The sequence below is a fragment of the Diabrotica undecimpunctata genome, chromosome 5, assembly GCF_040954645.1.
Source record: "Diabrotica undecimpunctata isolate CICGRU chromosome 5, icDiaUnde3, whole genome shotgun sequence".
In the NCBI taxonomy this organism is placed as follows: Eukaryota; Metazoa; Arthropoda; class Insecta; order Coleoptera; family Chrysomelidae; genus Diabrotica; species Diabrotica undecimpunctata.
The window spans coordinates 80,748,032-80,763,212 of NC_092807.1; the positions used below are offsets into that span (position 1 = coordinate 80,748,032).

At 30.1% G+C, this 15,181-nt stretch overlaps 1 protein-coding gene across 1 annotated transcript; it reads right to left on the reverse strand.

The window, feature by feature from the left end:
* Nucleotides 1-1,475: 1,475 nt before the first annotated feature.
* On the reverse strand, nt 1,476-1,853 carry LOC140442319 (uncharacterized). The gene has a single exon (XM_072533394.1). The coding sequence runs from the start codon at nt 1,851-1,853 to the stop codon at nt 1,476-1,478; it is 378 nt and encodes a 125-aa protein (XP_072389495.1).
* Between the last annotated feature and the right edge of the window lie 13,328 nt (nt 1,854-15,181).

Consider the following 15,181-nt stretch of genomic DNA (forward strand, 5'->3'; position numbering starts at 1 on the left):
TTATTTCCTTTTGGATCGTCTCAGTTTTTCAGTCACTATGTATTTTATTTTGCGTTTTTAGTGGTATTGGTAGCTGTAATATTTTGTATACTTTTACAGTTTACTGTTTTTTATTTTAATTGATGTTAATTTGTGTAGTAAATTTTCCATTTGAACAAATTATTTTAATAGCATTACTGTAAATCACATGTAAATTAAAACTTATGGTATTGATGAATTTTAACTTTTATATTTTTTAACTAATTCAGAAATCGTTTTTTGAATGATTTTTGGGAACGATTTCCGCGGTCGAAATCGAGACGTCTGAGACACAATACTTTAATACTCTAATAATCTAAAGTTTTTACCAACTAATATAGTAGTAAAACTGCTACAAGAAAGAACCTTCAGATCCGTACTGATAAATTTTATTATTACGTTAATAAGCGGAAAAAAATCGGGAACATGAAAGCAGGAACGATAGAATACTAATAACGCTACAAATAAGTCCCGAATAGAAAATGGATATTTCACTGTATTAATTTATATAGGGTAACGCACCCAGTTATTGGCACTTTAAGGAAATGTCCCAAGAAAAATATTTCTGATTTCCACAAGAAAAGAATCACAATTTCGGGAACTTTTATTCTGGGCGGTATTATGTCCTACCTTTCTGATCACAAAACTGTTTTTAATAATAACGTTAATATATTTAAACGAAATTGATTTAAATTAAAAACAGAAAAAGTACTAGTTATTGGCACGTTGCCTGTAGTTATTGGCATTCACATGGCTGCAGTCATTGGCACCTACCTGCAGTAATTGTCACACGTCTTGCTATAGTTAATGGCATCACTTTCCTAGTAATGGAATGAAACAATAAGAGCTCAAATCATTTAAAATAAAGGTTTATATTTACAAAATAAAAAACTATATCTTAAGCTGAAATATTTTGAAATAAAAACCGTATCCGAATAAACAAAATTTAATTGAAACTTAAAATAAAAATATTGATGGCATGAACAGAAAATATAGAAAACTACGCCTTCCTTTGGCACACTTTGCATAAATAATGAGGTGTGTATAAATCTTTTTTCAGCAGGCATTTGTAATGGTACATTCTCATACATTTCTGGTACTTAATTCCAAAATTTGCTACGGTTGCATTTTTCGTACATATAAAACACAATCTCTTATTACGAATGATATTATCCTTAGGGAGGCGCATTGGGATTGTGGATATCCCCTCATTGCTTAAATTACTTGAACTTGGAGAACTCCGCTGGGTTGATATAATGGATTTTTTGGTCATCGGATCTTCGTTTTCTGTCAAAAGTGTTGTTAAGTTGCTGACGTGTTTTGGTTTTTCTGGCCTCTTTGTTACTTTGGTCATTGTGTTCATTTCACGCAAAATGAATTTTGGTCAATCCAATGAAGGGATTATTTCTTCGCCATTTCCGAACTGCGCGTTTCCAGGCATTCTTCAGAGGTTTAAATCAGCTAACATCTGCTGGTTGAAGGATTCTGGTAGCATTTGGATATAATGCAATAAGTATTATTTGAAGCCTCGTACAAAGGGTACTTAGTTCATAGCTCATGTGAGTTTTGTGACCATCTACAAAAAGAATGACAAGAAACTGTATTTCGTTTTTGCAAAGATGGGGATGGAGTATATTTGAAATATAATCCACAAACAATTTGGATTTCATCCAGCCATTGTCGCTTGTTCCTATTTCCCACGTATCAGGAACACTTTTAGCAACAGCAACAGGAAGCCTCCTATAGGGGTAAATGATTATCGGTGGAGTTACTGAGCCAGCAGCTGAGAAGGCGAACATCGCAGTAAGATTGGCCTTTGCTGTTCCTTGATCCATCTGCTATACATTTTTAGCACCGCGAGGAGCGACAACCTTATCCTCTTTTGGACAAAAGAGAAAACAAATTTCGTCCCCATTGAACACTCTTTTTGGATCTTGCAATATATCAAAATAATTTTCGATATTGGAGAACCAATTTTTTATGTCCTTCTCAGAAACGCAGCTGCTCGCTTTAGTAACCGCTTCTGGAGTTCTCAGGGTCAAGTTTGGATGACGCTTAAAGAAGGCTTCATACCAATGTCTTCCAGGTTGGTTGTCCTTGAATGGAGTCTTACGTGGTTGGCGTGAAAGAAGGTTTTCACTAAAGACTGAATATCGTCTCTCCTTCTCGGGAAACCTTCCCTGTGGCAGTCAGTAATTTACTCCTCCAACACGTCTTCCTCGTGTTTTGTTAAGTACGTTGCAGGCACGTGACCAGTTTTTTTTGAATTTGTCACTCAGTCTATGTTGAAGGGTTTGTTTGGGAATTCCATATTTTCTTGAAGCCAGTTTTTTATCCATTTCATTTCCAATGTCTGTTAAAGCACTCTGATGGACTTCCTCGATGAAATTTCGTATTCCTTTTGACTTTTGGCATTGTAAACAATCTGAAAAAAAAATGGAATGTTCACCTTCCAAAAAAATCTAATTATTTTCTCATATATATATATATATATATATATATATATATATATATATATATATATATATATATATATATATATATATATATATATATATATATATATATATATATATATATATATATATATATATATATATATATTGTTATGTTTCTTCTTTCCCAACCAAAGAAAAATAAATAAAAAAATCCATCGAAATAAAATTTCAAGATATCAATATAAACAAATTGTATATAGTAATTTAAGATAAGATTTAGTGTAGATAAGAGTAGAAATTTGATTGGCAAACGACCTTTTCCGTTTCAAACAAAATTATCAAAAATCCTTTGTTTAGAATTCGAAGACATTTTACCTGAAGGTTAATCTCTTCATTGTTTGTAGAGTCGAGTATTAAATGACCATATTCTAATCTTTTGAAATATGTATAAATGATGTATTGAAAAAAACCAATTTTAAAGTAAGCTATTTAGTTTTCTCTGAAACCGAAATTAGGCTTTTCCAAAATCATAGTAAACACAATTTAAGCTTTTTGATTGGACGGTCGTTTTTAAATGGGAATTTGGGAGTCGATGATGAGACAGGAGAAGTCAGTCATATTTTGGTCATCGAAAGGAAACAGTCGGGGGTCTCAAGATAAGGTGTGGTTCGTGAGTTTGGATACCGGCGTAACGAAAAGAAGTGAATAGTTTGAACGAGATACAAACAAGTATAAACAAGTAGATTAAAAGAGGTCCTTGTATCTACCGTGGGCATTTTATAAAGAATATGTGAAAGTATTCTTACGGCATCAAGTTGACAAAAGGAGGTCCTGGTGTCATAAATAAGTAGCGGAGTTTGGAGAAGTGAATCAGGTGTTTTTTGTGTAGTCTGAAGGAGGTTTGCAGAGACGTAAAGAAGGAGCCGAGGTGCCAAAGAGGGGAGATCACATCTTTAAGGAGACTGGACTTTTCTGGGTATGTTCCAACATACAACTCAAGAAGAAAATAAACTGTAAGTGTTTGTACAATTGAAATTTTATATCTGTGAAGGATCGTTTCGACATCAGGGCATTAGCATTCAAATTTAAGAACTGAGGTTTTGTTAGGCTAATCAAAAGTTTAAAGTTTTGTGGTTTCTTTTTTCAAGTAAAGAAAAATTTAAGTAAAATTGGTTTTTCACGTAATATAAATATATGTAGCTTTATAATCTTATTATCATAATAATTTGATTTATTTTCTTGTATGCTGATTGATAAGATAACGACAGAATTTATTAATTGTTTTATTCGTTTATATAAAATAAAGAAACGTAAATCTTTGTAATATAATATATTTGTATTATTATCCTTTTTTCTCCCTCCCGATAAAAGACAACTAGAAAAACTTTTGAATCCATCGAACACAGGTAATATAAGGATTATTTTACTTTTGATAACAGATAAGTTATAATTTTTTTATTGGCTCAATAAACTAAGTTTGAACTCAAAATAAACAATCATAATAAATGGCGCCCAACGTGGGGCGTAGAAAGTATTTCTAGTTAAAATTTAAACGGATAGAGAAAGAAAGCAGATTGATTGAAAATTTATTTGCCGATGGTTAAAGTTTATAATATTTGCTTTTATGACATTACATTTTAAATTTCTCTAGGTACAAATTTTTACATGATATAATTTATGATATTTGATTGATTTTTACAACTGACAAAAGTTTTAAAATTTTATTGCATTTATTTGAATTTATTGCATTTGGGATAAGAGGAAAAGTTTTCGTCTTTGCAACATTACTCGAATTTCATATTTGGCGGGGATATTATTGCACAAATTTCAAAGCTTAACATTTGGCGGGGATAAATAATCTAACGAACATGTCGACCACAAGGAGTCAAAGCAAAACGCAAGAAAGGAAAGAGGATAAGATAGAAGAGGAAACAATTATTGATGAAGGATCGGATAATGAAAGAAATGCGACAATATTGGAGGAAAGAAAAGAAACAGGGATGCTGGAAAAATTATTAGCAATGATGCAAATACAGACACAAACAATGAATGAAACATCAAAGAAAATGGATAGAAATCAACAAGAAACATCACAAAAAATGGATGAAACAAAACAAACAATGGAAGAAAACCAACGGGAAACAAGGCTAGCAATAGAACTAAATAACAGAAATATAGAGCAGCGTTTGGAAAACTATGAACAAAAATTAGAAGAAAATGATAGAAAAATGGAAAAGCGTTTGGACAAATATGAAAACGAGGTAAAAGTCTGTTTAGAAAAAGTCAGAGAAGAAACAGAGAGGAAACTAGAGATGCAGAGAGACGAAATAGAAACTAAAATGAAAGATATTAAGACTGTACAGAAAAAGGAATTAGAACAGTTAGAAACAAAATTTGAAATGGCTTTACAAGAAGACAAGAAAGAAATAAAAAAACAAAAAATGTAGGATATCAGAAAACAACGAGAGATGGGAGACAGGAGAGAAGTACTCATCTAAAGTCCGGGTGACATAAAAATACAGTTTGGCGGGGACGTAAAAAAATTACACCCAGTAATTTTCATTAACAATTTAAAAAAGAAAGTACGACATATCGGTAATTTCGAAACAGCAAAGGAAACGATAAGGAACCATCTTAAAGATGAGGCAAGTTTATGGTTTGATAGCAAAGAAGAAGAATTGCAAAATTGGCAAACATTTGAACAAAAATTTCTGAATTATTTCTGGGGGAAAATACAACAGATAGAGATAAACAAGGAATTACAAAATGGGAGATACCAGGATAGTATAGGTATATCAGAAAAAGTATATGCCCTACAACTATACAACAATGCAAGACACTTACATTACAACTATTCGTCCGAACAGCTAGTGGAACTAATAGCCAGACATTTTGAAGATACATTAGAAGATCACATAACTCTACAAAACTACAAAGACATTGACAGTTTATGTCAATTCTTACAAATACGAGAAGCAAAATTAAGAGAAAGAAAAATGAGGAGAACGCAAGAAAATTATAGACAACGAGAAAATCAAGACTATAGAGATAGAGGACAAAACTTTAGGAGAGAGTACACAAGAAGAGAATTTGTCCCGAGGAGGGAAAACGAAAGTAGAGACAACGGAAGAGTAAATTATGAACAAATAAATCGGCAATGGAACGAAAACAGATATCGGGAAAACCAGAATAGAAACAACAATCGCACATATCAGGAAAACCGAAATAATAATAGAACGAATGAACCGGAAAATCGCAGAAACCGATACGGGTCCGAGAGACCAAGAGAAAATAGAAGAGCGGTCAACAACACACACATAGAGGAATGTGAGGATGGGAGACAAAGCGACAGAAGTAGAAGCGAACAAGAACAGCAAGCGTCCTTTTCACGAAGGCGCTCACTAAAGACAAAGAAACAAACAGGAATTTTTTGTCACCCAAAGGAATTTATTAAATTGGCAGAAAATGAGGACAAAATAAGTGGAGCAAATCTGAAATTTATAGATGGTTTTATCAACGAGACACCGATTAAAATTATGATTGATACTGGATCGGAAATGACACTGATCAACAGAAAACTAATAGAGGAAGTTAATTTAACGAATTTGATCTACAAAATACCACGGGTAAATTTGGTGGGTGCAAATAAACAGACATTGGCAACGATAAATGAGGGAATACGAGTAAAAGTACGATTGGATAAGAAAATTTATGCACTACAATGTGTTGTGATGCCAAACATGTCGCATGATATGATCGTAGGAGTGGATGAATTGGCAGAAAAACATGTGGTGATAGATTTCAAAAATAACACGATGAAAATCACAGAGGAAAAAGAAGAAGAACAGGACAGTCAGGAAAATGAACATGGGAAAAAGAAAAATGATTTAGACAAAGAACAAACAGTGGAAATGAATTTGGCAACTAAGCGAGGACAAAGAAGAAAAGGAAGAAAACTTAAGAAAAGGATAAAGGAAGTCACTACCGGAGATTCCTCAAAAGAAGGAATAAGCCCCGAAGAAGAAAAAGAAATAGTGTCAACAAAGGAAAATGAAAAGGATATGATTGAAACAGTGGTATTTAAGGAAGAGATTGATGAAAAAGAGGAGAAAAAATGTGCGATAAATATGTGTCAAGAATGTGAGGAAAAAGAAAGAAAATTGATATGTGGAGAAGAAAAAGAAAATGAGGTGAGTCTGATGTTAAAAGAACACGAAACTTTAATAAATGAGGAAAACAGAGTGGCAAAAAAGCACCAACATTCCTTTGAGGTTAAAAACTTGGGAAACTTTCAATCGAAGACGTACCCGATCCCATATAAATATCGACAACAGGTGAAAGAAGAAATTAAAAAAATGTTGGAAGACTATTTTTTATTGTTTTTGCATAGAGAAAAATCCCTAAATAATTTAGTAATTTTTATCATATGCAAAGGCGGGGATTTGTTATGTTTCTTCTTTCCCAACCAAAGAAAAATAAATAAAAAAATCCATCGAAATAAAATTTCAAGATGTCAATATAAACAAATTGTATATAGTAATTTAAGATAAGATTTAGTGTAGATAAGAGTAGAAATTTGTTTGGCAAACGACCTTTTCCGTTTCAAACAAAATTATCAAAAATCCTTTGTTTAGAATTCGAAGACATTTTACCTGAAGGTTAATCTCTTCATTGTTTGTAGAGTCGAGTATTAAATGACCATATTCTAATCTTTTGAAATATGTATAAATGATGTATTGAAAAAAACCAACTTTAAAGTAAGCTATTTAGTTTTCTCTGAAACCGAAATTAGGCTTTTCCAAAATCATAGTAAACACAATTTAAGCTTTTTGATTGGACGGTCGTTTTTAAATGGGAATTTGGGAGTCGATGATGAGACAGGAGAAGTCAGTCATATTTTGGTCATCGAAAGGAAACAGTCGGGGGTCTCAAGATAAGGTGTGGTTCGTGAGTTTGGATACCGGCGTAACGAAAAGAAGTGAATAGTTTGAACGAGATACAAACAAGTATAAACAAGTAGATTAAAAGAGGTCCTTGTATCTACCGTGGGCATTTTATAAAGAATATGTGAAAGTATTCTTACGGCATCAAGTTGACAAAAGGAGGTCCTGGTGTCATAAATAAGTAGCGGAGTTTGGAGAAGTGAATCAGGTGTTTTTTGTGTAGTCTGAAGGAGGTTTGCAGAGACGTAAAGAAGGAGCCGAGGTGCCAAAGAGGGGAGATCACATCTTTAAGGAGACTGGACTTTTCTGGGTATGTTCCAACATACAACTCAAGAAGAAAATAAACTGTAAGTGTTTGTACAATTGAAATTTTATATCTGTGAAGGATCGTTTCGACATCAGGGCATTAGCATTCAAATTTAAGAACTGAGGTTTTGTTAGGCTAATCAAAAGTTTAAAGTTTTGTGGTTTCTTTTTTCAAGTAAAGAAAAATTTAAGTAAAATTGGTTTTTCACGTAATATAAATATATGTAGCTTTATAATCTTATTATCATAATAATTTGATTTATTTTCTTGTATGCTGATTGATAAGATAACGACAGAATTTAATAATTGTTTTATTCGTTTATATAAAATAAAGAAACGTAAATCTTTGTAATATAATACATTTGTATTATTATCCTTTTTTCTCCCTCCCGATAAAAGACAACTAGAAAAACTTTTGAATCCATCGAACACAGGTAATATAAGGATTATTTTACTTTTGATAACAGATAAGTTATAATTTTTTTATTGGCTCAATAAACTAAGTTTGAACTCAAAATAAACAATCATAATAATATATATATATATATATATATATATATATATATATATATATATATATATATATATATATATATATATATATATATATAACCATTTCAAAAGTTTAATAATTAATATTCGAAATGTCAGTTAATAATGCTGATGCCGATAACTACATCTTACCAGTAATTACGAAGTTTCAGTTGGCCTAAGTGCCAATCATTGCTCGTAGCACTTCCCCAAGGCCTAGTAACCGGCACCCTTTTATTTTTAATAACCACTTAAAAAATAGGCAAAAATAAACGCAAAATTTCAGTTAAATTGTATTCTTAAAAGGGGCATTACTGAATACTACACTTTTAATGAAGAGCCGCTAATAAAAACAAATCGCAAACCTACTGCATTCTTAAGAAAATTGTTAAGAAACTTACCGTGTAGGATGGTGTCAACAATCGCAAGCCAATATCTGTAGCCATATACAAATACAAAACCAATACCTACCTTACCCACAAACAAGAATGCTCAATCTATCAAATAGTGTACTGATTAGTATTTACGGATACCTCATTTTCTTATGAAACAGCAAAAATATGCCAACGGGGCCCGTGCCGACTATTAGGACACTTACCCTATATATATATATATATTATATATATATATATATATATATATATATATATATATATATATATATATATATATATATATATATACATATATATATATATATATATATATATATATATATATACATATATATATATATATATATATATATATATATATATATATATATATATATTGTTATGATGTGTTGTTTGAATGATGAGCAATGAGTATTTTTAATAATATAGGGTTTTTATCGCGGTTCTCAAAGAATTAGTTTGTAAGTACTTTTTTAAATTATCTTTATTATAACTATTATGAAACACACATATATATCTCTAACCTAGTCAATGTAAATTTAAAATAAACTATCTTTAAATTGATATTCTTATAAAACTAATTAAATTCTATAGACAATGTAAAATTTAAACAAACTATCTTCAAAATTGAAACTGTTATGACACTAACTAAATTATATTAACAAAATTTTGTACCCTTCTTTCACTGAATGCCTAAATGAACTGTTTTCCACTATATAGATTCTAATCACCACTGAATGTCTTCGTACTTCGGTTATCCTTGTTTTTTGTGAAATTACTTTTTCCTTATATTATATAAGAATTATATTCCTTATTATCCTTATTAAGAAATTATATTTTTCTTCACCAGCATTTATAAACCACCAAGCAAACCAGCAAACAGCATTTATATTTATTCTTCTTTTTAATATACCAATATCCAATTATTATAAGTTGATTTATACTAATCTTCAATCATAATATAATTTTAATTTCTTCCAATATCCAACCAATATTCTTCTAACATACTTGTTTAATTATATTAAACAATTGGACTATTTGTAACTGATTCACTGACTCCAACTAACTTTCATATTTCTTACTAAACTGCCTGACTAAAAACTTTCTGACTGACTGACTTACTAAAAACTGCCATCTTGAATCCAAATCACGGGTATTTATATCTTTTTGGATGTTCTAGAATCATCTGGTAAGAGATCATGTTCCATTTGTTCTATTACTTCTATATGGATGTTCTCGAAAAAAATATATGTTCGTTCCACAGACATAACCATTATTTCGAGAATGTTCGACCGTAAACAATGGTCAAATTCTGCATTCTGGAGAATTCGTTAATGTTCTATTGATAATTTTGTTTACATTTAGGCTTTTCAGATCAGAATATATAATTAAATTAGTAACTTAACATTCTAATTTAATAAACTACACATTTTAAACAACTATAACCCCACTTATATTCGTAAAAATTCTTAAAATGACACTTGGAGAGTATGTATAGTTGGTTGCCTATGCACATGGCTCACTTAAATATATTTACAACATTAAACTACAACTTTTTACAATTATTATATGCTAATTTCTTAAAAATGCCCTCACATAAATAATTTTTATAAAATTCTCTAGTATATAACTTATTAAAATAACCAAATATCTAATATTATCTAATGTGTAACTTATAAATTAATTTCTAATCACTATTTTTCTTTCTCCTATATCATATCAATATATATATATATATATATATATATATATATATATATATATATATATATATATATATATATATATATATATATATATATATATATATAAATATATATATATATATATATATATATATATATAAATATATATATATATATATATATATATATATATATATATATATATATATATATATATATATATATATATATATATATAGATGTCGCTGCTAGCGTACCTGGCTGTTATTTTGGTTATAACTAGACTGCATTTCATTTCAGTTGAACTTCCACAAGTGCTGCTGATGATGAGTTGAATAACTCGAAACACGTGTAGAGCAATGGTGGAGTTCCGATTGAAATGAAATGCAATCTTTTACTTTCATATATATGTATATATATATATATATATATATATATATTATATATATATATATATATATATATATATATATATATATATATATATATATATATATATATATATATATATAAACCAACTGTTTTGGATGGGTTCGAGTCAATAAAAGGGCTATTGGTTAACTATTTTTTATCTCGAGCTTTCAATTGTGTTTACAATTATTATCAAGAGCTGCTAAAAAAGACAAAATATCTTACAAAGTTGAACTAGAAAGAAAAAACAATTTTTGTTAACTCACCAAATAAAATTAGTTTAGTAAATAAAAATTGCTGCTAATACATCTCAAAAATAATTAATATAAAAATGTCCTAATCTAATAAATGCTTCTCTGAAATTTTAGTATAATTTTGAAAACATTTTTTAATACATATAAAAACAATTGAATTTATAAATAAGTTAAAATAGCAACCAATTACAAATAAGCCTCAATGTCATAAATGCCAACTTAAAATTTGTATTTTTGACAATTATATTGCCAAATGTCCCATGTATGACTGTCTTCTTTTAACTTTCTTTCCTTTTCTTCCTTTCTCTTTTCTTTTTCTTCTTCTAAATTTCTCTCTTTTGAGGAAATCCATTCTTAAATTTCTTCTATCCTTTCCTTTTCTGGGCTCGTCTCATATGAGGAAAGCCATTCTTTAAATTCTTCTATCTTTTCCTTTTCTTCTTCTTCTGGACTCTTTTGAGGAATGGCAGGCATTAACTTCTTTTATACTTCTCTGCTTGCATTTTCTCATGTTTCTTTGTCCTTGTTTCGTTGCCAAATTCATTTCTACTATTTTTTCATCCGCTTCATCTATATTCCTTGTTTCATTGTCCTTGTCCTTATCCAATTTTTCTTCAAATTCTATCAGTTCATTCTCGATTTTCATGGTTTTATTATTAAAATCCAACACTATATGCTTTTCCGATAATTCGTCTACTCCTTCTATCATATCATACGACATATTTGGCATTATCACACATTATAGTGAAAAAAATTTCTTTCCCAATTGTATCCTATTCGTATCCCTTTATTTATCGTTGCTAACGTTCGTTTATTCGCGCCCACTAAATTTACCCTAGGTATTTTATAAATTAAATTTGTCAAATTAACTTCTTCTATCAACTTTCTATTTACCAGTGAAATTTCAGAACCCGAATCTATCAAAATTTTTATGGGTGTTTCATTTATAAACCCGTTTATATATTTTAAATTTGATCCATTTTCTTTGTCCTTATGTCCTGCGACTTTTATAAATTCCTTTGGGTGACAAAAAATTCCGGTGTTTTTCTTTGTTTTTAGTGAGCGCCTTCGCGAAAATCCTCCTGTTGTCTTTCTGTACTTCTTCTGTCCTCGCATTGTCTCTCTTCACCATATTCTTCTATTTGTGTGTTATTTACCTCTCTTCTCACTCCTCCTGGCCTTTCGGAGTCGTATCTGTTGTCCCTATATCCTTGTTCATTTGTCCTCCTGTAATTGTTATTTTCTTTATAGTCTGTGTATGTATTTCTATTGTGGTTTTCTCTGTATCTGTCTCGGTTTCCTTGCTGGTTCCTGGATTCGTATCTCTCTCCTGTTTTCTCTATTTTCGTATTCTCTTCTCGGAACAAATTCTCTTTTAGGTCGGTCTTGACGATAATTTTGTCTCCTATCTCTGTTTTCCTGCATTTCTTGTGGTCTTCTAGTTTTTCTGTCTCGTAAATGTGATTCTCTTATTTGTAAAAATTTACAGAGACTATCAATGTCTTTGTAATTTTGCAAATTACTACATATAATTTGGCAGAGCATGTAACCGATAAAGACCATATTATGGATTCTGATAACATTAAAATTTTATGTAGTGAAAATAATAAATTCAAAAGGACTTTTTTGGAAATGGTTTGTATTAGCAAAAGTGATAATAATTTAAACAAAAGATCAGAAATTCAAAATCTAAGCAAAATTTATAATTATATTCTTTCTTTATAATTTATGTATAAAACTTGTAAAATTGTCACATTTTGATTTAATTTTCCATATATCTGTTACATTTTTTCAGACATCTATCAATGGTGAATAAATCTTCTTCTTTTTTGTTACTAAACAAAAAAGAATTTTTAAACAAAATTTTATTTTTGGCAATATAATTGTCAAAAATATAAATTTTAAGTTGGCATTTATGACATTGAGGCTTATTTGTAATTGGTTGCTATTTTAACTTATTTATAAATTCAATTGATTTTGTATTAAAAAAAATGTTTTCAAAATTATACTAAAATTTCAGAGAAGCATTTATTAGATTAGGACATTTTTATATTAATTATTTTTGAGATGTATTAGCAGCAATTTTTATTTACTAAACTAATTTTATTTGGTGAGTTAACAAAAATTGTTTTTTCTTTCTAGTTCAACTTTGTAAGATATTTTGTCTTTTTTAGCAGCTCTTTATAATAATTGTAAACACAACTGAAAGCTCGAGATAAAAAATAGTTAACCAATAGCCCTTTTATTGACTCCAACCCATCCAAAACAGTTATATATTTTTTCCAAACGAGTTACAAGTACTTCTTTTTTCTTATTCTTATATAGATATATACATATATATATATATATATATATATATATATATATATATATATATATATATATATTATATACATTTATATATATATATATATATATTATATATATATATATATATATATATATATATACATATACAGGGTGAGTCATGAGGAACTTTACATACTTCTACCATATGTAGAGTCCCTCAGGGAGCATATCATGTGGCCACTAAAAAATGTCAACTCCTCTTCTTTATTAATTAACAGGGTGATTTGTGTAATTGACCATTTATTTCATTTTACTGTAGTGTTTATACGGCTCATTTGATTTTTTTAATTTTTGCATGATGCAGTACACTAGTATCAAGCATTCGACTGGTATTAGCTAAACTAAAAAATTCCAGGACTGGCTTTGGAAAAATTAATTTAGGGATTCGTATTAAATATTACACCCTGTATATATTTTTTTTTAAATGCAATAAGTGATTTTCAAACTACATAAATAGCCAATGAAAACGACATATGCGACAATGTTGTCGCACTTTTATTAAATTTTTAGTGAATGATCAAATCTTACCAAAAATAGAACAACCATAATGAAGTATCAAATTATAAGGTAATTAATTTAAACAAATGTTATAAATTTCAAACATTTTAATTGAAATGATAAACTGAGTCACTGCACAACAAAAAACAGTAACTACTAACAATAACGAAGAACAATTTAAAAAAAAACTAAAAATATGTACATAGTTATGATAAACCCATAAATTAGAACTGCAAAAGATACAATAATGGTAACAAAATAAAAATAATTTAAAATAGATTTTCGAAATGGAACCCTGCAGCCTGTACACATTTTTGTTGCCGAATTGTTAATTGACGTATTGAATTACGGATACTCTGGAGATCGTTTCTAATAGTATTACAACAATGTATAATTCTATCAATTAATTGTTGTCTGTTATTAATATTCACTGCGTAAACTAGTTGCTTCAATCGTCCCCAAATATGGTAATCAACGGGATTGAAATCAGGGGATCTTGAAGGCCACGAAATAGGACCTGCACGTCCTATCCACCTGTTGCCATAAAAATTATTGAGATGTTGTCTCACTGCCAGTAAAAAGTGTGGGGGTGCCCCATCATGCTGAAAATACATCCCTCGGATAGCAACGTTCGCGTTGGCAAGCAAATTCGGCAAAATATTTTGTAGAAAGTTCAAATAGACCTGCCCTGTTAAAGGACCATCAAAAAAGTGAGGACCTACTAATTGGTTATTTATGACACCAATCCACACGTTAACCGAAAACCTTAACTGAGAACGACGTTCTCGAATAGCATGGGGATTTTCTTCTGCCCACACATGTGAATTTCGTGAATTATTTATCCCGTCTCTGGTAAATTGGGCTTCATCTGTAAATAGTGTCCTGTATAGCGTTGGTCGATTATTGTTAATCCATCCACAAAATTCCAACCTATCGATCTCATCTCCAGCATGTAGTCGCTGAACCATTTGAATGTGATATGGGTATAGATTATTTTTTTGTAAGACTCTACTTACTTTTGATTGAGTAACATTGAGTTCTCGACTTACTTGTCTAGTGCTTATTGTAGGGTTCATAGTAACGGCGTCCATAATGTCATCTTCCTGCGCTTCATGTACATGTCGCCCTGTTGTTCCACTAGGAAAAGGGCCATTTTCTCGTAAATAATTAAAAACTGACCCAAATGTTGGATGACTGGGAGTTCGACGATTAGGAAATCTCCTGCGATATTCTTTACTAGCAGCCCTACCATTCCCATTACAGAATCCATAAACAAATATTATGTCTGCATATTCTGTGGTCGAAAACTGATGTGGCATTTTGAACGAAAGTAACAAAAGCTCTACCAAAACT